This window comes from Oncorhynchus mykiss, chromosome 12 (assembly GCF_013265735.2).
Source record: "Oncorhynchus mykiss isolate Arlee chromosome 12, USDA_OmykA_1.1, whole genome shotgun sequence".
Taxonomy (NCBI): Eukaryota; Metazoa; Chordata; class Actinopteri; order Salmoniformes; family Salmonidae; genus Oncorhynchus; species Oncorhynchus mykiss.
Genome location: NC_048576.1, coordinates 58,609,390 through 58,627,412, shown reverse-complemented (window position 1 = coordinate 58,627,412; position 18,023 = coordinate 58,609,390). Strand labels below are relative to the sequence as shown.

The window sequence follows — 18,023 nt, the reverse complement described above, 5'->3', positions numbered from 1 at the left end:
CAGACCTTGTAATCTGCCTCACTCCTGACATTTTAACCACACATTCATTTCTGCTTATGGATGGGACATCCATGGAGTGACTTCCAACTCTGGTCCCACTCAGCAATTGTCTTCAGGTTGTTTTCTGGCGCCAAAGAGACACCGAAGTGGACAAGTGCCCAGGAGTTTTGTAATTAGTCATGTTTTAAATAATAATAATTGACACACAAATGTTTTTTTAAATACAATTTTTTAACAAATGTGACATGGCCAGGTTAAAAATTAACAATTTGCCTCCCTGAGGCCTGCTGCTTTGATTAGCAAGTCACTCTCCCTCCATGTACTCAAGAGAAAAATGTGTTCTGATTGTATAACATTTCAAAATGTGCAAGAAAAACCCAGCTTTCGGAGCTTAGTCCCCTTGTCCATGTCGAAGAGATGAGGGTATCTGCTTTCTGATGGTATTTTTATTTCTCAACTTTCAATATTCAACTCAATAGCAACTATTTTACAAACAATATATTGCTTTGAGATACTGTTTTCTCTGCTAGCGCACAGCAAGCGGTTCGGAGCGCCAAGTCAAGGATCAAAAGGCTCCTTAACAGCTTCTACCCCCAAGCCATTATACTGCTGAACAATTCATAAAAATTACCACCAATTTACATTGACCCCCCCGTGCATAGTCACTTCACCCCCACCTACATGTACAGATTACCTCAACTAGCCTGTACCCCTGCACACAGACTCGGTACTGGTGCCCCGTTATTCTTACTGTGTTACTTTTTATTTTAGCCTACTTGGTAAATATTTTCTTCTCTTGAACTGCACTGTTGGTTAAGGGCTAAGGGCTATTTTGGGGCTATTTTGAGGGATGAGTATCCGTACAAAACAACACATGCCTGTAATTTAAGTAAGAATTTCACAGTAAAGTCTACACTTGTTGTATTCGGCGCATGTGGCAAATAAAGTTTGATTTGATATGGAAATGCGCACCGGCCATTACGAGGGCATAGCAACTATTTAACCCAATGAGTCCCATCATGACGCTGGCGTGATTTGATGCTTTTAAACATTGTGTTTGAGTTAGACTTCTGGGTTGTACCATTGCAGGGGACCAGGTCTTTTTACAAAAACATCTGTAGAGTCCGAATGGTTTGAGCTACAAACTATTAAGTTAGATATGAAAAGCTGAGACTCTCAAACACACATTTTCCTCACGCTTTGCTCTATGACCAGTGGTGATTTTAGAATGTTAACCTTGGTGGGGCCAACTCAACATTTTTTAATTGGGATGCATACCAGCAAAGCCACTACACAACACAAATCAATACAATAAATTGGACTAGAACAGTGACAAACGGTGCCCGCAAACTATTAGGGTCTTCATAAAGCTGTTCCAACAGCATTCCAAACACCTTACCACTGTTACACCTGGCTAAACTGGAATTACAAGTGTGTGTGCATGCAGGAGTGCGAGCGCCACATGCACATACACACATGTAAAGAAGTATACACACAACCACACACTCACATAATATTTATTTCCAGAATTCCAAGGAGGCACAATGTTGCACAAACTATACAGTAGCCTAGTAATTACATAAACTATTGCATTTTTTTCAATAGCATTTTTATTTTTCCATATACAAAGTCTGTACTACTTTTGAATGTTTACTTGACAACCATTTAAGTGTACAGATAATATATATAACATGATTTCATACTTCACTTTTAGACATTTTCTTTTTATGACCAAAAGTCATAGGGAGTACAGAGGCTATTCCATCCAATGAGGGAAGCTCTTTACATCTTACTGAAATGTGAGCAGCATTGAAAATAAGATCTTTCACAAAGCAATGCATTTATCATTTATAAAGACAATTTACACATAAGGCAAACGCCATGGTTTACAGAGTAAAATCCAACCATGTCACATTGTTTTGTCATGTATTTTCTGGTACAATTGACATCCTCTCTGTGCAAGTACACCATATTAGTCAAAGAAAACATTTTGACAATACAAACTGCAAGATAAGCCAACTTATTTTGAGGGATGAGTATCCGTACAAAACAACACATGCCTGTAATTTATGTACACTCTTAGAAAAAAAGGGTTCTTTGGCTGTCTCCATGGGGGAACCATTTGAAGAACCCTCTCTACATGGAACCCAAAAGGGTTCTTCAAAGGACTCTCATGGGGACAGCCAAAGAACCCTTTTAGAACCTTTTTTCTCTAAGAGTGTAGGTTGGCTATTATTCAGCTTGTTTGGTACAAATGAAGATCCTACGAAGCACTTTGTGTCAAAGCAGTTCTTCATTGCAGACTTTTCTGTTCTACAACAGACAGATGAAAAAGGCTACAACGATACAGATATACTGTCTTACCTTTAAACCGCACCAATACGTACTTAAATGTCAATTTTCAAGGTTAAAGATGCCAAATATAGTGAACAAAAATAGAAACGCAACATGCAACAATTTCTACGATTTTACAGAGTTACAGTTCATATAAGGAAATCAGTCAATTGAAATAAATTAATTAGGCCCTAATCTTTGGATTTCACATGACTGGGCAGGGGCACAGGCATGGGTGGGTCTGGGAGGGCATAGGCCCAGCCAATAAAATATAAATAATATAAAATGTGTTTTCCCCCACAAAAGTGCTTCATTACAGACAGAAATAATCCTCAGTTTCATCAGCTGTTTGGTCTCAGACGATCCCGCAGGTGAAGAAGTTGGGTGTGGAGGTCCTGGGCTGGACCGGTTAGACTTACTGCCAAATTCGCTAAAACAACATTGAAGGCAGCTTATGGTAGAGAAATTAACATGAAATTATCTGACAACAGCTCTGGTGGACATTCCTGCAGGCAGCATGCCAATTGTACGCTCCCTCAAAACTTGAGACATCTGTGGCATTGTTTTGTGTGACAAAAGTGCACATTTTAGAGTGGCCTTTAATTGTCCCCAGCAGCAGGTGCACCTGTGTAATGATCATGCAGTTTAATCAGCTTCTTGATATGCTACACCTGTCAGGTGGTTGTATTCTCTTGGCAAAGGAGAAATTCTCACGAACAGGGATGTAAACAAATTTGTGCACAATGTTTGATAGAAATATACGTTTCTGTGCGTATGGACAATTTCTAGGATCTTTAATTTCAGCTCATGAAACATGGGACCAACACTTTACATGTTGCGTTTAAATTTTTGTTGAATACATACATACATACATACAAACAAACAATCAAAAATGGTCCTTTGAAGAATAATTGAATAATGAAGACAGTAGAAGGGAGAAAAATGACAAAAGAATAACAGTTGCTAAAAATATATTGCTGAAAAAGTGGAGGGCCCATTTGCTTTCAGCCTAACTTCATGTTTAAACAGACGTATGCTGCAACCAAAGCTGATTACTACTCAAGAAATCATTCATGAAAATATATGAAATGTATTGAAGCCAGGACTATACTGTGGGGTCCCTTTATAAATACAAACTGTACATACAGAGAGATCCTCACATTCAAATCTTAACATATCCGATGACCCTGAAAACCCTCAAGGAAATACTGATATAAAGCCTTTCTCAAGACTTGTGCGTTGAGAGAGAAGGTGTGTGTGTGTGTGTGTGTGTGTGTGTGTGTGTGTGTGTGTGTGTGTGTGCGTGTGCGTGTGCGTGCAGCAGAATAAACCAAGCTGGCTCAATTCCCCTGCTTTGGCTATGGGCCAGTGTGTTAGGGGCAGCCTGCTGGTCAGAAGCCCTCACTGCTATCGTCAGTTTGTGGAGGGGCAAGAGGGGAGGTGGGGGAGAGAGGGGGTCACTGTACCGCACACATGGAGCTGCGCGGGGGGTTGACTGTCCTCGCCACAGGTTCTTGACTGTAGTTCACGATGTCGGCCTTCACCACACGCTATGGAAACACACAGACATAAAGAAAGACAAACAGAGGCAAAATATGAGAAAGCTGCCACCACACAAGAAAATCCATCTGATTTAAAGTGGCAATATGTCACTTTTTGGGCGACCTGATAAATTTCACATAGAAATGTTGATCTATGATCTATCACTCTACTTGAAAGCAAGTTTAAGAAGTGGTATATCAGTTCTATGTGCGCTATTTCTATGCTTCCATTCCTAAAATTAGTTTGTGTCTTTTACTTTCGGTTTTGTACACCAGCTTCAAATAGCTGAAACAATACTTTACGTTTTAGAAAATATATTTCACAGCGGATTAGAAGGTATAATGAATGATTCTCTACACTATACCATCTTATTTTGTCACAAACTGAAATTAGTTAAACTATTAGAATTTTAGCAACCAGGAAATGGAGGAGCGATTTCTGCATTGTGCAACTTTAAACACGAATTATATTAAATGTACCTAATTGATACTACAAAATATTTGCAATTTGTTCCTGCATAGTCCAGAAATCTATGGATCACAAAGCAGGCCCCAGGTCTTCCTTCCCAGGCCCCAGACCATACTTATATAATTCAAATACCTTTCATTTGTCACATTCAGAAAAACATGTAAACTGAAGTATACAAGTTAATGGATGAATGTTGTGGTAAAAATAACATATGGAGAATCTGCTCTAGTCTCTTTGCAGATGCAGCCAGCTCAACGCCAATCAGAAGCGTAGAAACAGGTCAAACAAAGGTCAGTCTGACAAACTCTGTCCGGGGACCAAGCCCACTTCTCTGGATCATACTGATGCAGCCCACTGAAATAGTCGGGAATTCCTGGCAACATCTTCTATACCAGTGTCATTTCAGGGTTTTTTCTCTTAATGATGCGACATAAAATATGTTACTCCAACAAAATGTTTGTGCCAAACTACTGTAGGACCAGTCTAAACCAACCAAAGATTTTCTCTGTTAATAATCAAACTAACTAATCACTCAATTAAAGTGGAACTGACAGCGTTAACTACTTTGCAGATATGAAAACAGATAATCATAATATCAAACCTTTATAAGAGGTATTAAAAATAGGTTGTGTATGTCTAAAAATGACATGCTGCAGAGTAAGGCATTGTTGGCAGAATAGATGGATGCAGTTCAGTACGTGATAAATATATCTAATTCACCAATACTTTTCTTGGTAGACCAAAACGTATTGCTATCAGGTTGTAAATCACAGCTGGCCTGGTACATGTGTTGCTGCCTCCAGCCCTTTGGGATGCAATGTTTCAGTTTCAATAACTCAATGTTTTAGACAATAACGGAAGAATGTAACTAAGGCTGGGAGTGTCAATACAATCAAACTAGCGCGGGCAATGACCACAAGTCAGTCATAATGTGTCTAATAGGCAAACTTATCCATTTATGGAGCTATTTACTTAGCTAGCTAAAATGCCTTAAAGGCGTTTGTGAAAAGTCTATAGCAATATAGAGTGGGAAAGTGGCCGCGCGTTTGGACAATTTATAGACACTGCAGTAAATAAAACCGAATAAAAACATGTCATTCTTATCCAGGACTGGACTCTACACAGACCAGTGTGCCCTAGCCATTCAGAGATACAGTATTCTCAAACACGTTCTTTGAAAGTACGAAAACGTGAAAATTACCATATCTAAGTGCTCGCTTCACCTGGGGGTATATATAAACAGATTTGAATAAGATTTCATGTTGTTAAAACGCTGTCAGTTCCACTTTAATTCCCACAATTAAAATACAACAACAACCTCTACCACAACCACTTCGTAAGGGGTCTTGCGGTTTCATACCAGGCACTAATATTTCCAGTATATTTCAGGAGAAAATTATATCTGTTTGCGACTGTGTGTTGACATACTTCCAACTACTGAACCGAACAGATTTTGCTCTGATTGGTCTCCTGTCTAACGGGGACTTCGTCCTGATGGTAGTCCACCAGCTCAGCTTTCACGATCCTCTGTGCAGCACACACCAATGGAGAGATGGAAGGAGACAAAACCAGGGGGAGTAGAAGAGGAAAAGAAAACGAGAGAGAAAGCGAAAGAGAGAAAGAGAGAGAGAGAAAGAAGAATTAAGGAGAAAGAAAGCGAGAAAGAAAGAAAGAAAAAGAGAGAAAAAAAGAAAAGAGGAGAAAGGAGAGAGAGGACAGGAAGGAAAACAAAGATGCAGACAGGAGGTACAGTTGGTTAGAATGCAGGATGAGGAGAGGTGAAGACAGGGTCATGGAGGTGACAATGAGAAAAATGAAAAAGAAACTTGAGAAATAGATTGAACAGGAGAATAAACAAATGAGAAGCACCGGGGTTTACGCAGGAAAATGACCAAAATACATGTGTGAAACATGGTCATTTACAAACGAAGAACACTCAGAAAAAAAAATATATATCTGTGTGCGACTGTAATACTCCCAGGCAGATATGAATTGTGTGTGTGTCAAATATTGGTTTATCCATTCAATAAAGATTTGGGAGTATTGTAGCGAGTGAGACTTTTTTTTAAAACTCTAAGTTTAAGCCGTTAGTCTGCCCAAATGTATGTGTGCGTCCTCGGCTCCTCTTCTACTAACATTTTACCAGGTGAAGTTTTAAAATCAACCGTTGCATCTTCAATGAGGAAAGGTATAGCTAGCACCTTTCCCTATTCTTGACTTGTTGACGTCTCTGAGTGAAAGTGATCTTACAGCAAACCCTGTCAGAAATCCAACTGAGCTCATCTGGGCTTGTATTCAAAAAACGTTTCAGAATAGGAGTGATGATCTAGGATCAGTTCCCTCCCGTCCAATTCATTATGATCCAAAAGGCAAAACCCAAGACGCTTCATGCATACGGGCCCTGGACATTGAGTAACAGTAACAGGGCAGGTTCTGAACTTAGTTAAAACTCAGAACTCAGACCTGGATTGGGGAGCCAGCAAAGACCAGACATCGTGGTTGAAACCCAGGCCCTGGTTGGTTGGTTGATTAACGAGCTGCCGACGCCTGGTGTCGGACCCTGTGAGTAATCAGCGGCCCCAGTATCTGATCGTCCAGGCAGGGGGCAATGACGGAGTAGGCTCCCAGGCCAATGAGATCTTGCCAGGGGCCCTGACCCCCATGTACAGCTCTCTAAACCCGACAGCTGATAATGAGGCTTTTCTTGCCCCCCTACAAGCCACTAGAGCTGCCCCCTGGCCTCCATCCCCAAATGCCTACAACTCACAACATTATTCCAACCATTGTTAACACAACACATCACAAGGTAGAAAAACAGACTGTTTTTTGGCAGACCATTCAAAAACATTTATTCTTTCTACTTATTTCTTTCTCCAGTGAATGTTGAGGCCTTCAACTATTGTAACCTCAGTCTTACCCCAAACCGAACCCATTCTCTATCGAAGATGAAGATGCACCACTGATGTGGGATAGTCTTCACTCCACCTGTGTTACAGTTGAAGTCGGAAGTTTACATACACCTCAGCCAAATACATTTAAACTCAGTTTTTCACAATTCCTGACATTTAATCCTAGTAAAAATTCCCTGTTTTAGGTCAGTTAGGATCACCACTTTATTTTAAGAATGTGAAATGTCATAAAAATTGTAGAGAGAATGATTTATTCCTTCTTCCTTGCCTTTCAGGTTATGTCGATATAGGAGTCGTTTTACTGTGGATATAGATACTTTTGTACCCGTTTCCTCCAGCATCTTCACAAGGTCCTTTGCTGTTGTTCTGGGATTGATTTGCACTTTTCGCACCAAAGAACGTTCATCTCTAGGAGACAGAATGCGTCTCCTTCCTGAGCGGTATGACAGCTGCGTGGTGTCATGGTGTTTATACTTGCATACTATTGTTTGTACAGATGAACGTGGTTCAACGTGGTACATTCAGGCATCTGGAAATTGCTCCCAAGGATGAACCAGACTTTTGGAGGTCTACATTTTTTTTCTGAGGTCTTGGCTGATTTCTTTTGATTTTCCCATGATGTCAAGCAAAGAGGCACTGAGTTTGAAGGTAGGCCTTGAAACACGTCCACAGGTACACCTCCAATTGACTCAAATTATGCCAATTAGCCTACCAGAAGCTTCTAAAACCATGACATCATTATCTGGAACTTTCCAAGCTGTTTAAAGGCACAGTCAACTTAGTGTATGTAAACTTCTGACCCACTGGAATTATGATACAGTGAATTATAAGTGAAATTATCTGTCTGTAAACAATTGTTGGAAAAATTACTTGTGTCATGCACAAAGTAGATGTCCTAACCGACTTGCCAAAACTATAGTTTGTTGACAAGAACATTTGTGGAGTGGTTTAAAAAGGAGTTAATGACTCCAACCTAAGTGTATGTAAACTTCCGACTTCAATCTCATCTAGAAAAACAATCTCCAGAGAACATGTCTGGAGCGAGACATGGACATCATAGGTTATGTTTCTGTGACAGGCATCTTGACTGACAGATCAGACCACTCATCCAGCTTGTTTAGCCTGGATTAAAGCACTTGGGTTATTGAGGAAGCTTTCATGGGAGGTGACGGAGGGGAGTGGAGATGGACACATTCATTAGCCTCTGTCTGTTGACAGCAGAAGGGGCAGGGTAGGGGTGGAAGTGCGTTTGAGAGTCACCTCCTAGCCTTCGCTCCCTTGGTGCTCTCCCTTCTCTGTGGGGGTCCTGACCTCCCCATAGAATCAGCCTCATCTAGCCAGCGCGGCACCAGCCAGTCATATCACAGCCAGGATTAATGCCTCTGGGGGAAGATGCCCTGCCTTAATCCCACCGCTGCCACCAGTGACAAGGCCACCTGGTCTGGCTGGTTCATCGAGGCCGAGCTAGGAGGCCCCGTTCAGCCCACATCGGCGGGAGATAAACACAATAAATCAGAAGATGCAGCCAAACCTTCCAACCTCTTGACCTCTCGCTTCACGCACCATTGGGCTCTAACATCAACAACATGGCTGTATTTACAGATGGACAGTGTCAGTCACAGGTACAGCATCACAGGAGTAACAAGAGTCCTCTACCGGGTGCGGTGAACTTGTGACCTGGCGCACTCTGTTTGACCTTGTGTACATGTGTGTGGTTAGAAGAAACCGTCCCCCAAAAAATGGCGACATGACTCGAGGAGCTGCTATATAATTCTCTCTGGGAAACGCAAGAGAAAGGCCTAATGAAGACTCACCTGGGACTGCTCAATCTCTGCTTTGTTGAGCTTCACCCCCAGAATCTCTGCAGCCACTCTCTGGAATGCCAGGAACACCTCAAGGGAAGGCAGGGTGGCAAAATGAAAGAGCGATGAGCAGAAACACAGAAACAGCAGAAATATGCTCGCAATGTGCGCAAATAAACAAATATTGTGCCGCATCAATTTTGCTTAGTCATCATCACAGCAAAGCATTTCAGTGGTCATTTTTGTTGTTGTTGTTGTTGTTGTTGTTGTTGTATGTGCGCGTCACTTTTGATGTAATTTACTGGGTAAACTGACTCACTGAGTCTCCGGTCTTGGCTGATACGAACTGACTGATGAGGCTGTTGTCTTGGCAGAAGCGCTGGTGTTTGTCAGCCTTCACTGTCCTCATGTGCTCCAGGTCAACTGTGGACGAAATGCAGAGCAATATGTCAGCAAATTACACCGATCGCAAGATTGACTTCACACAGGGTTACACAGTACACAGACAGAGCGAACCTCATATCTGGACTTGCACAGAAATGATGAGGTTTACACCAGCTCAAGATACACTCAGGGTCTGCCTGACGTAGATAATTGGCAACATCATTTAATTGTTGTGTCACGTTCAGTTAAGGCACCTTTTTGTAAAGTAATTTTTCTCCTTTTCGGGGGAAACTAGGGTTGCAACTAGGGTTGCAGAGGGAGGGTATATTCCTGGAAATGTAATAATTATACCAGTAAACTATCAGTTTGTTGGTATCTTTCAAGGATTTGATGTAATTTATCACATCTAGTGGCCCCTTTGGCTACTTCAGATTGTCACAGGTGTCTGTAATTACCTCTGGCTGTCTGTGTGGCCTTATCACATACAATGCAGTCGGAACGTTTTCAGACACCTTTTCCACATTTTGAGAGTTTCAGCCTTATTCTAAAATGTATTCAATTGTCCCCCCCCCCATCAATCGACACACAATAGCCCATAATTACAAAGCAAAATCAGGTTTTTAGAGAATCTGGCACACAACACAGTTGAAGTCGGAAGTTTACATACACCTTAGCCAAATACATTTCAACTCAGTTTTTCACAATTCATGACATTTAATCCTAGTAAAACTTCCCTGTCTTAGGTCAGTTAGGATCACCACTTTATTTTAAGAATGTGAAATGTTAGAATAATAGTAGAGAGTGTGATTTACTTCAGATTTGATTTCTTTCATCACATTCCCAGTGGGTCAGAAGTTTACATACACTCAATTAGTATTTGGTAGCATTGCCATTAAATTGTTTAACTTGGGTCAAACATTTCGGGTAGCCTTCCACAAGCTTCCCATAATAAGTTGGGTGAATTTTGGCACATTCCTCCTGACAGAGCTGGTGTAACTGAGTCCGGTTTGTAGGCCTCCTTGCTCGCACACGCTTTTTCAGATCTGCTCACAAATTTTCTATGGGATTTAGGTCAGGGCTTTGTGATGGCCACTCCAATACCTTGAGCAAATTACACCGATAGCAAGATTGACTTCACACAGGGTTACACAGTACACAGACAGAGCGAACCTCATATCTGGACTTGCACAGAAATTGCCCTTAAGGCATTTTGCAAACACCTTTGGAATTATGCTTGCGGTCATTGTCCATTTGGGCAACCAAGCTTTAACTTCCTGACTGATGTCTTGAGATGTTGCTTCAATATATCCACATCATTTTCCTCCCTCATGATGCCATTGATTTTGTGAAGTCTGAAGTATTCAGACCCTTTACTCAGCACTTTGTTGAAGCACCTTTGACAGCGATTACAGCCTCGAGTCTTCTTGGGTATGACGCTACAAGCTTGGGGAGTGTTGTATTTGGGGAGTTTCTCCCATTCTTCTCTACAGATCCTCTCAAGCTCTGTCATATTGGATGGGGTGCGTTGCTGCACAGCTATTTTCAGGTCTCTCTAGAGATGTTCGATCAGGTTCAAGTCCGGGCTCTGGCTGGGCCACTTAAGGACATTCAGAGACTTGTCCCAAAGCCACTCCTGCATTGTCTTGGCTGTGTGCTTAGGGTTGTTGTCTTGTTGGAAGGCCATAGAGTTCAATCTATGTTTTATCAGACCACATCATCTTATTTCTTATGGTCAGAGTCCTTTAGGTGCCTTTTGGCAAACCCTAAGAGGGCTTCCATCTGGCCATTCTACCATAAATGCCTGATTGGTAGAGTCCTTCAGAAATGGTTGTCCTTCTGGAAGGTTCTCCCATCTCCACAGGTTAACTCTGGAGCTCTGTCAGAGTGACCATAGGGTTCTTGGTCACCTGCCTGACCAAGGCCCTTCTCCCCCGATTTCTCAGTTCGGAACTTCCTAGTGCTGGATGTTCGGCCAAACTACTTCAATTTAAGTATCTTGGAGGCCACTGTGTTCTTGACCTTCAATGCTGCAGAAGTGTTTATGTACCCTTCCCCAGATCTGTGCCTCGACACAATCCTGTCTCGGAGCTCCACGGACAATTCCTTCGACCTCAACCTCACCTGTTGTTTTCGCTTCGTCATTATGGGGTATTGTGTGTAGATTGAGGAAAATGTTTTATTTAATCCATTTAGAATAAAGCTCTAAAGTAACAAACTGTGGAAAAAGTGAAGGTCTGAATACTTTCTGAATGCCTGTATAGGAGATCATTAAATAAAATGATTTTATTATGAAAACATTATCATTATTAAACCATAAACTTAGTGAATACCATTGTTTCATCATTAAATATCCTTCATATTTTTTTATACACACTTTTATTGATTTACTAGAACTATGTCAATATGTATTTGTTGTCAATAATTTGAAATCAAACTGGTGGCAGTTGTGAAAAAAGTAAATAGTTGGAAAAGTTGCAGAGCATTGAAAATAATGCCATTGTTGATTATGTACTTTTTCAAATTAATTAGGCTATTTTCTCTTTAATCATGATCTATCTAGTAGAAACTCATGGACAGATATAAAACAAATGAATACTATATATATATATATATATATATATAAAGTTATTTAAGTAGAAATTACCAAAGTTATGATGGTTTGCCATAGATTCTGTTAATTAGCTAAATTGCTGAAGTTTCAGGTAACTTTGGTAAATTACCAGTAGCTTTGCAACCCTAATTCAGAGTCCCAAGGCCTCCATTTCCAGGTGCGATTTAAGCGCAGTGTCACACATTCCATAACATAGGCATAGTAGAGTTGACCCCTGAAGCACATTTAGCTCTACATGGACCAAGTCAAAAGAGCCCAGCTCTACCCAGAAGTATGGGTGTCTGTTGAGAAAAAGCTGAATTAGAAATCAGGCCTTTAAAAGGTGCACACAACGGGCCTAAAAACTAGGTCTGTCAACACCACGATGATTTACAGAATGCGTACAATGCTAGTGCTTTCCTTTCTAGCCATTGTGCCTGTGTCTCTGTGCATTCAACTCTGGTGCAGTGATACCAGGCGTTTCACTTCTCCCCAATACAGGGTCACACCTGAGTCACAAGGGAAGGTCATCTGGGGGGTCTTGCTGCTGAAAGCAATAGCTTCCCACTTTGTTACTGGATTTGTGTGACGAGATGGCCACGCCCGGTATCTGGTGCAGACGTGTCTATGGGAGACGGAGGAGGTAGTAGGCTACTGTATGGAGTTGAATTTCTCTCGTCCCTCCGAGTTTTGCTCTTTGTGTGAAGCTTCATTCAAGCGGTCAGTGTTTCCTCTTGTTCTCATGCCTCTTGGTTTCGGGGTGTGTGAGCGAGAGTGTGTGTGTGTGTGTGTACGTGCATGTGTGTGTGTACAGTGCCCTCCAGTATTATTAATAACATAGTAAGTCATAGTGACTCAAATATAAAAAGGCCAGTCACCATCCATAGACATTTCCAAGAGAAAGGCACATTTTTAGACAGTGTTTTGTGATTTTTGTTGTTGTCATGTGAATCATTCTAAGAATATTGGCACCACATAACTGGGAAAAAGCTATTGTATGTGTCATGACATAGGAGTCTGGAACTTACACAAACCTTTTTAGTCCCCCTGGACGGACGGACGGACGGACACACACAGGTTGACGCATCTCTCCGCAAGCATAAACATGGCTGTCTTCTAGGGGTCAGCACGTTATTAATTAGCGTGACTTAGAGGGAACGTACCCCGCATGCTACCAGAAGTAAACCGTGCTGGCCTCCCGGGTGGCGCAGTGGTTAAGGGCGCTGTACTGCAGCGCCAGCTGTGCCATCAGAGTCCCTGGGTTCGCGCCCAGGCTCTGTTGTAACCGGCCGCGACCGGGAGGTCCGTGGGGCGATGCACAATTGGCCTAGCGTCGTCCGGGTTAGGGAGGGCTTGGTCGGTAGGGATGTCCTTGTCTCATCGCGCACCTGCGACTCCTGTGGTGGGCCGGGCGCAGTGCGCGCTAGCCAAGGTTGCCAGGCGCACGGTGTAGCCTCCGACACATTGGGTTGGATGCGCGCTGTGTTAAGAAGCAGTGCGGCTGGTTGGGTTGTGTATCGGAGGACGCATGACATTCAACCTTTGTCTCTCCCGAGCCCGTACGGGAGTTGTAGCGATGAGACAAGATAGTAGCTACTACAACAATTGGATACCACAAAATTGGGGAGAAAAAGGGGTTATAAAAAAAAGAGAAGTAAACCGTGCTAATCCTTTGGATACTGCACACTTGGGAGTGGTTATCAATCATCTGTCAGAGTCAGATTAGCCAACATTAACACACTGGGGCCGTGGAGTGGCAGGACACTAAGTAAACTTGACGATGGGGAGAAGTGAAGATAAAGCAATTAAAAGAAGGTTACGTTCCCTCACACAGGAATACCATACCTTAAGGGAACATTTCGGCATTTTGTGTATGATTAGTGAAAAAGTCCATATTGCAAATGTACGGTCCCTTACTAGACGTCCGAAATCGTTTGTAAAATTCGCGGTCGGCGTCGGGCCGTGCGGTAGGGCCGGACCTACCGGGAAGTCATCGAATGAACTTTGTCGGACGTTCGGTTTCCGTTTAATAAAATAAACAAGTTTTGGACCGTTTTTTCCGCCATCCCGGAAATTCCCACCAGATGGCATACGGAATCATATGGAAATTTGGCAAAACATCACGAGTCACGACGGGGCCTTATCTCAAAAACGGAAAATATTTCGAAGCCGAAACTTGGTGAGCGTAGGTTTGGCATAATGGGCAGTTGGCCCCGAATGGGATGGCGTCTAGGCCTCAACGGTTTTTGAGTTACGGCCATTTTTCTGGGATTAAAGGCTTAAAATGGAAATAGAGAAATTATTTTTCCACTTCAGGTCAAAGTCAAGGAGCCTCCGGTGTCAATAAAAAAAGAACCAGCCATTTATCTATCGTCATTTAAGAGAAACGGAACAATGACAAATTGGTGATGGTCACAAATAGGCGTTTTTTTTTTTCAACAGTTACAGATCCAGTTGCAGGGTGTTCATACAAATCTTTTTAAAGTGTGCTGCGGAGCTCTGCGACATTTCTGTGATTTTCTATGATTTTCTGAAATAACACAATAACTCAGTTCTTAACGTAAAGACTTAAAACTCAGGATTATGTAAAGGCATACCCCAATCAGGATATGAGTTTATTTATAGCTTCCTGTGCCAACCAGAAGTGCCTTAAATGGTGTCATAGTGGCTGTTTCCAAGGGTTAAAAAGGTCAGATATTTTCAAAACTTCATATGTGTGATTAGGCAACCCCCATAAACTGTAAGTCAGTCATTTCTCCCAACAGATGTCAAAGAAAAGCTCTCACATACACACACACACAGCAAGGATGGAGTGACAAAGTGCGGTGCTTAAAGACACAGAGAGCAGGCAATAAAATGCATTACCATAATCCCTAGGCCGTGCCGAGTTCAACGAGATATCCCGCTTCACCGTAGCTCGCTCGGTCTAGGCGCAGCGACCATTAGAATAGTAGGCCCAAAATGAAGCCTGCCCCACAATGTCATTTGCTTTTGGGTGACAGTGAGAGAACCGTTAGGGTGAGAAGTCCCGATCTGAACAAGCCTAACCTTGACATTGTGGCATTAACCCTTCACAGTAAAACAGGGTTTTTTGATCTCACAGATTACAGTGTCATCTCTCCCCATAGGAATACATTGCCTGCACCACAAAATTCAACCTGAAGCCTATATGGGTTATGAACGCCGTATGAACCTGTCTTCGGTACCAGTCCATCAGGCCACTATGAGGTCTACCTGTGTTGAATCTAAGCTTCCTGGACCAACCGGAAGTGGTTAAAATGCCCCTAAAAGTGTATATCCATACCCTGCCTGCAGTTTGACAGACATAGTAAAACTCAGGATTCTGTAAAAGCATACCCCGATGAGGATATGTGGTGACTTATAGCTTCCTGTGCCAACCGGAAGTGCCATAATTGGTGTCTCAGGGGCTGTTTCGAAGGGTTAAAAAAGTCAGATCTGTCCAAAACTTCATATATGTGATTAGGCAACCCCCATGAACTGTAAATCAGTCATTTTTCCCAAAAAAAATCAAAGGAAAAAAAAATCATACTAAAACACAACTTGGAAGGAGGGACGTATTGGGGTGCGTAGAGACAGACAGTGGCTGCAATAGTTAGCTTTGTTCGAGCTAAAAAAGAACGGTCGGACCTAGAGTTCCGAAACTTTAGAAACCTGTTCTAGACCAGCACCAATTCATTTTTGCATCACGAAAATGACGATGTTTAGAAAAGTCTCAGAGACGCAAGGCTAGGTGCGTTGAAACCGGCTCGGCCCATAGAGACGGACCCCAACGTTTCTGTCCGATAGCTCGTTCAAGGACCCTGTAGCAAGGCATGGAAATAAGTGGATTTTCAGCACCAATTAGGGTTTTTCTCGGACACCAAATGACCTATCGAGCCGAAACTCGGGATTCGGGGTCGCCTCACATAGGCCTTCACATAATGTCCGAACTGGACCCGCAGCTAGAACGTAACTATGTGTTTTACCTTTTTATTATGTTTTCAACTGAAGGCGCTGTGAATTATGGGCCTGCTCTGACATATGTGATAGTTGGCTACTAAATGAGTAGGAAAAAGTGGGTTTGGTGTCAATTGATATCCGTTTGGTGTCATAATGACATCTAATTGACTGATGGACACTGACTTGCTAGTTGACTTTTGTACATTTGCAATATGTTTAAACGGAGAGGGACCATCACCAAAAAGGCATTCTGAAATCAACACAAAAAATGGCATCACCATAGTCTCCAGACTGTGCCGAGTTCAACGAGACGCCCCGCTTGAAAAAAAGAAGGCCAAAAATTAAGCCTGCCCCACAATGTCATTTGATTTTGGGTGGCAGTGAGAGAACCGTTAGGGTGAAAAATTCCACCACATGAATGTTCCTAAGGTCCTCCCGATTTGTGCAAGCCTAACCTTGACCGTGTGGCATTAACCCTTCACAGTAAAAAGAAGGTGTTTACTTGAAACAGCTTGCTTTGACTTCTCTCCCCATAGGAATACATTGCCTGCACCTCTAAATTCAACCTGAAGCCTATGTGGGTTATGAATGCCTTATGAACCTGTCTTCTATGACAGTCCATCAGGCCACTATGAGGTCTACCTGTGTCGAATCTAAGCTTCCTGGAGCAACCGGAAGTGGTTAAAATCACCCTAAAAGTGTTTACCCATACACTGCCTGCAGTTTGATAGACATAGTGCATTCAACCCTGTGTAGATCAGTCAATTCTTAACGTAAAGACTTAAAACTCAGGATTCTGTAAGTGGCTATGTCAATCAAGACATGTGTTTACTTATAGCTTCCTGTGCCAACCGGAAGTGCCTTTAATTGGGTCACACTGTCTGTTTCGAAGGGTTAAAAAAGTCACATCTCTCCAAAACTTCATATGTGTGACTAGGTAACCCTTCTGAACTGTAAATCAGTCATTAATCCCAACAGATGTCAAAGAAAAGCTCCCTCACACACACACAGGAAGGATGGAGTGATAAAGTGCGGTGCTTAAAGACACAGAGAGCAGGAAATGGCATTACTATAATCCCTAGGCCGTACCGAGTTCAACGAGATATCCTGCTTGACCGTAGCTCGCTCGGTCTAGGCGCAGCGACCATTAGAATAGTAGGCCCAAAATGAAGCCTGCCCCACAATGTCATTTGATTTTGGGTGAGAGTGAGAGAACCGTTAGAGTGAGAAGAAAAATTCCACCACAGGAATGTTCCTAAGGTCCTCCCGATCCGTGCAAGCCTAACCTTGACCGTGTGGCATTAACCCTTAATAGTTTAAAGAAGGTGTTTACATCAAACAGTTTGCATTGACTTCTCTCCCCATAGGAATACATTGCCTGCACCCCTAATTTCAACCTGAAGTCTATATGGGTTATGAATGCCGTATGAACCTGTCTGTCTTCGGTACCAGTCCATCAGGCCACTATGAGGTCTACCTGTGTTGATTCTAAGCTTCCTGGACCAACCGGAAGTGGTTAAAATCACCCTAAAAGTGTTTACCCATACCCTGCCTGCAGTTTGATAGACATAGTGCATTCAACCCTGTGTAAATCAGTCAATTCTTAACGTAAGGACTTAAAACTCAGGTTTATATAGCTTCCTGTGCCAACCGGAAGTGCCATAATTGGTGTCTCAGGGGCTGTTTCGAGGGGTTAAAGTCTGATCTTTCCAAAACTTCATATATGTGATTAGGCAACCCCCATGAACTGTAAATCAGTTTCCCAAAAAAATTCAAAGGAAAAAAAAATCACACTAAAACACAACTTGGAAGGAGGGACGTATTGGGGTGCGTAGAGACAGACAGTGGCTGCAATAGTTAGCTTTGTTGGAGCTAAAAAAGAACCGTCAGACCTAGAGTTCCGAAACTTTAGAAACCTGTTCTAGACCTCCCGTCGATGGTGCGTGGTGAGTTACGTGGCTCTAGAAGGTTCTCGGACCGAGAAACAGCCTCGTACATTTGCAATACTTTCAATTCATTTTTGCATCACGAAAA

At 42.4% G+C, this 18,023-nt stretch overlaps 1 protein-coding gene across 2 annotated transcripts in view; it reads right to left on the bottom strand.

Annotated features, from left to right (window-relative positions):
* Positions 1-2,955: 2,955 nt before the first annotated feature.
* rab28 (RAB28, member RAS oncogene family) overlaps positions 2,956-18,023 on the bottom strand; it is a 48,857-nt gene continuing 33,789 nt past the window's right edge. Inside the window, exons 5-8 of one of the 2 annotated variants that reach the window (XM_021624297.2) lie at positions 9,375-9,478; positions 9,068-9,145; positions 5,773-5,871; positions 2,956-3,884 (exon numbers count right to left, since the gene is read on the bottom strand). In XM_021624297.2, coding sequence (XP_021479972.2) covers positions 5,779-5,871; positions 9,068-9,145; positions 9,375-9,478 — 275 coding nt within the window. In that variant the 3' untranslated portion in view covers positions 2,956-3,884; positions 5,773-5,778. The remainder of the gene's footprint in view (positions 3,885-5,772; positions 5,872-9,067; positions 9,146-9,374; positions 9,479-18,023) is intronic. The other variant, XM_036937889.1, reaches the window with a different exon arrangement.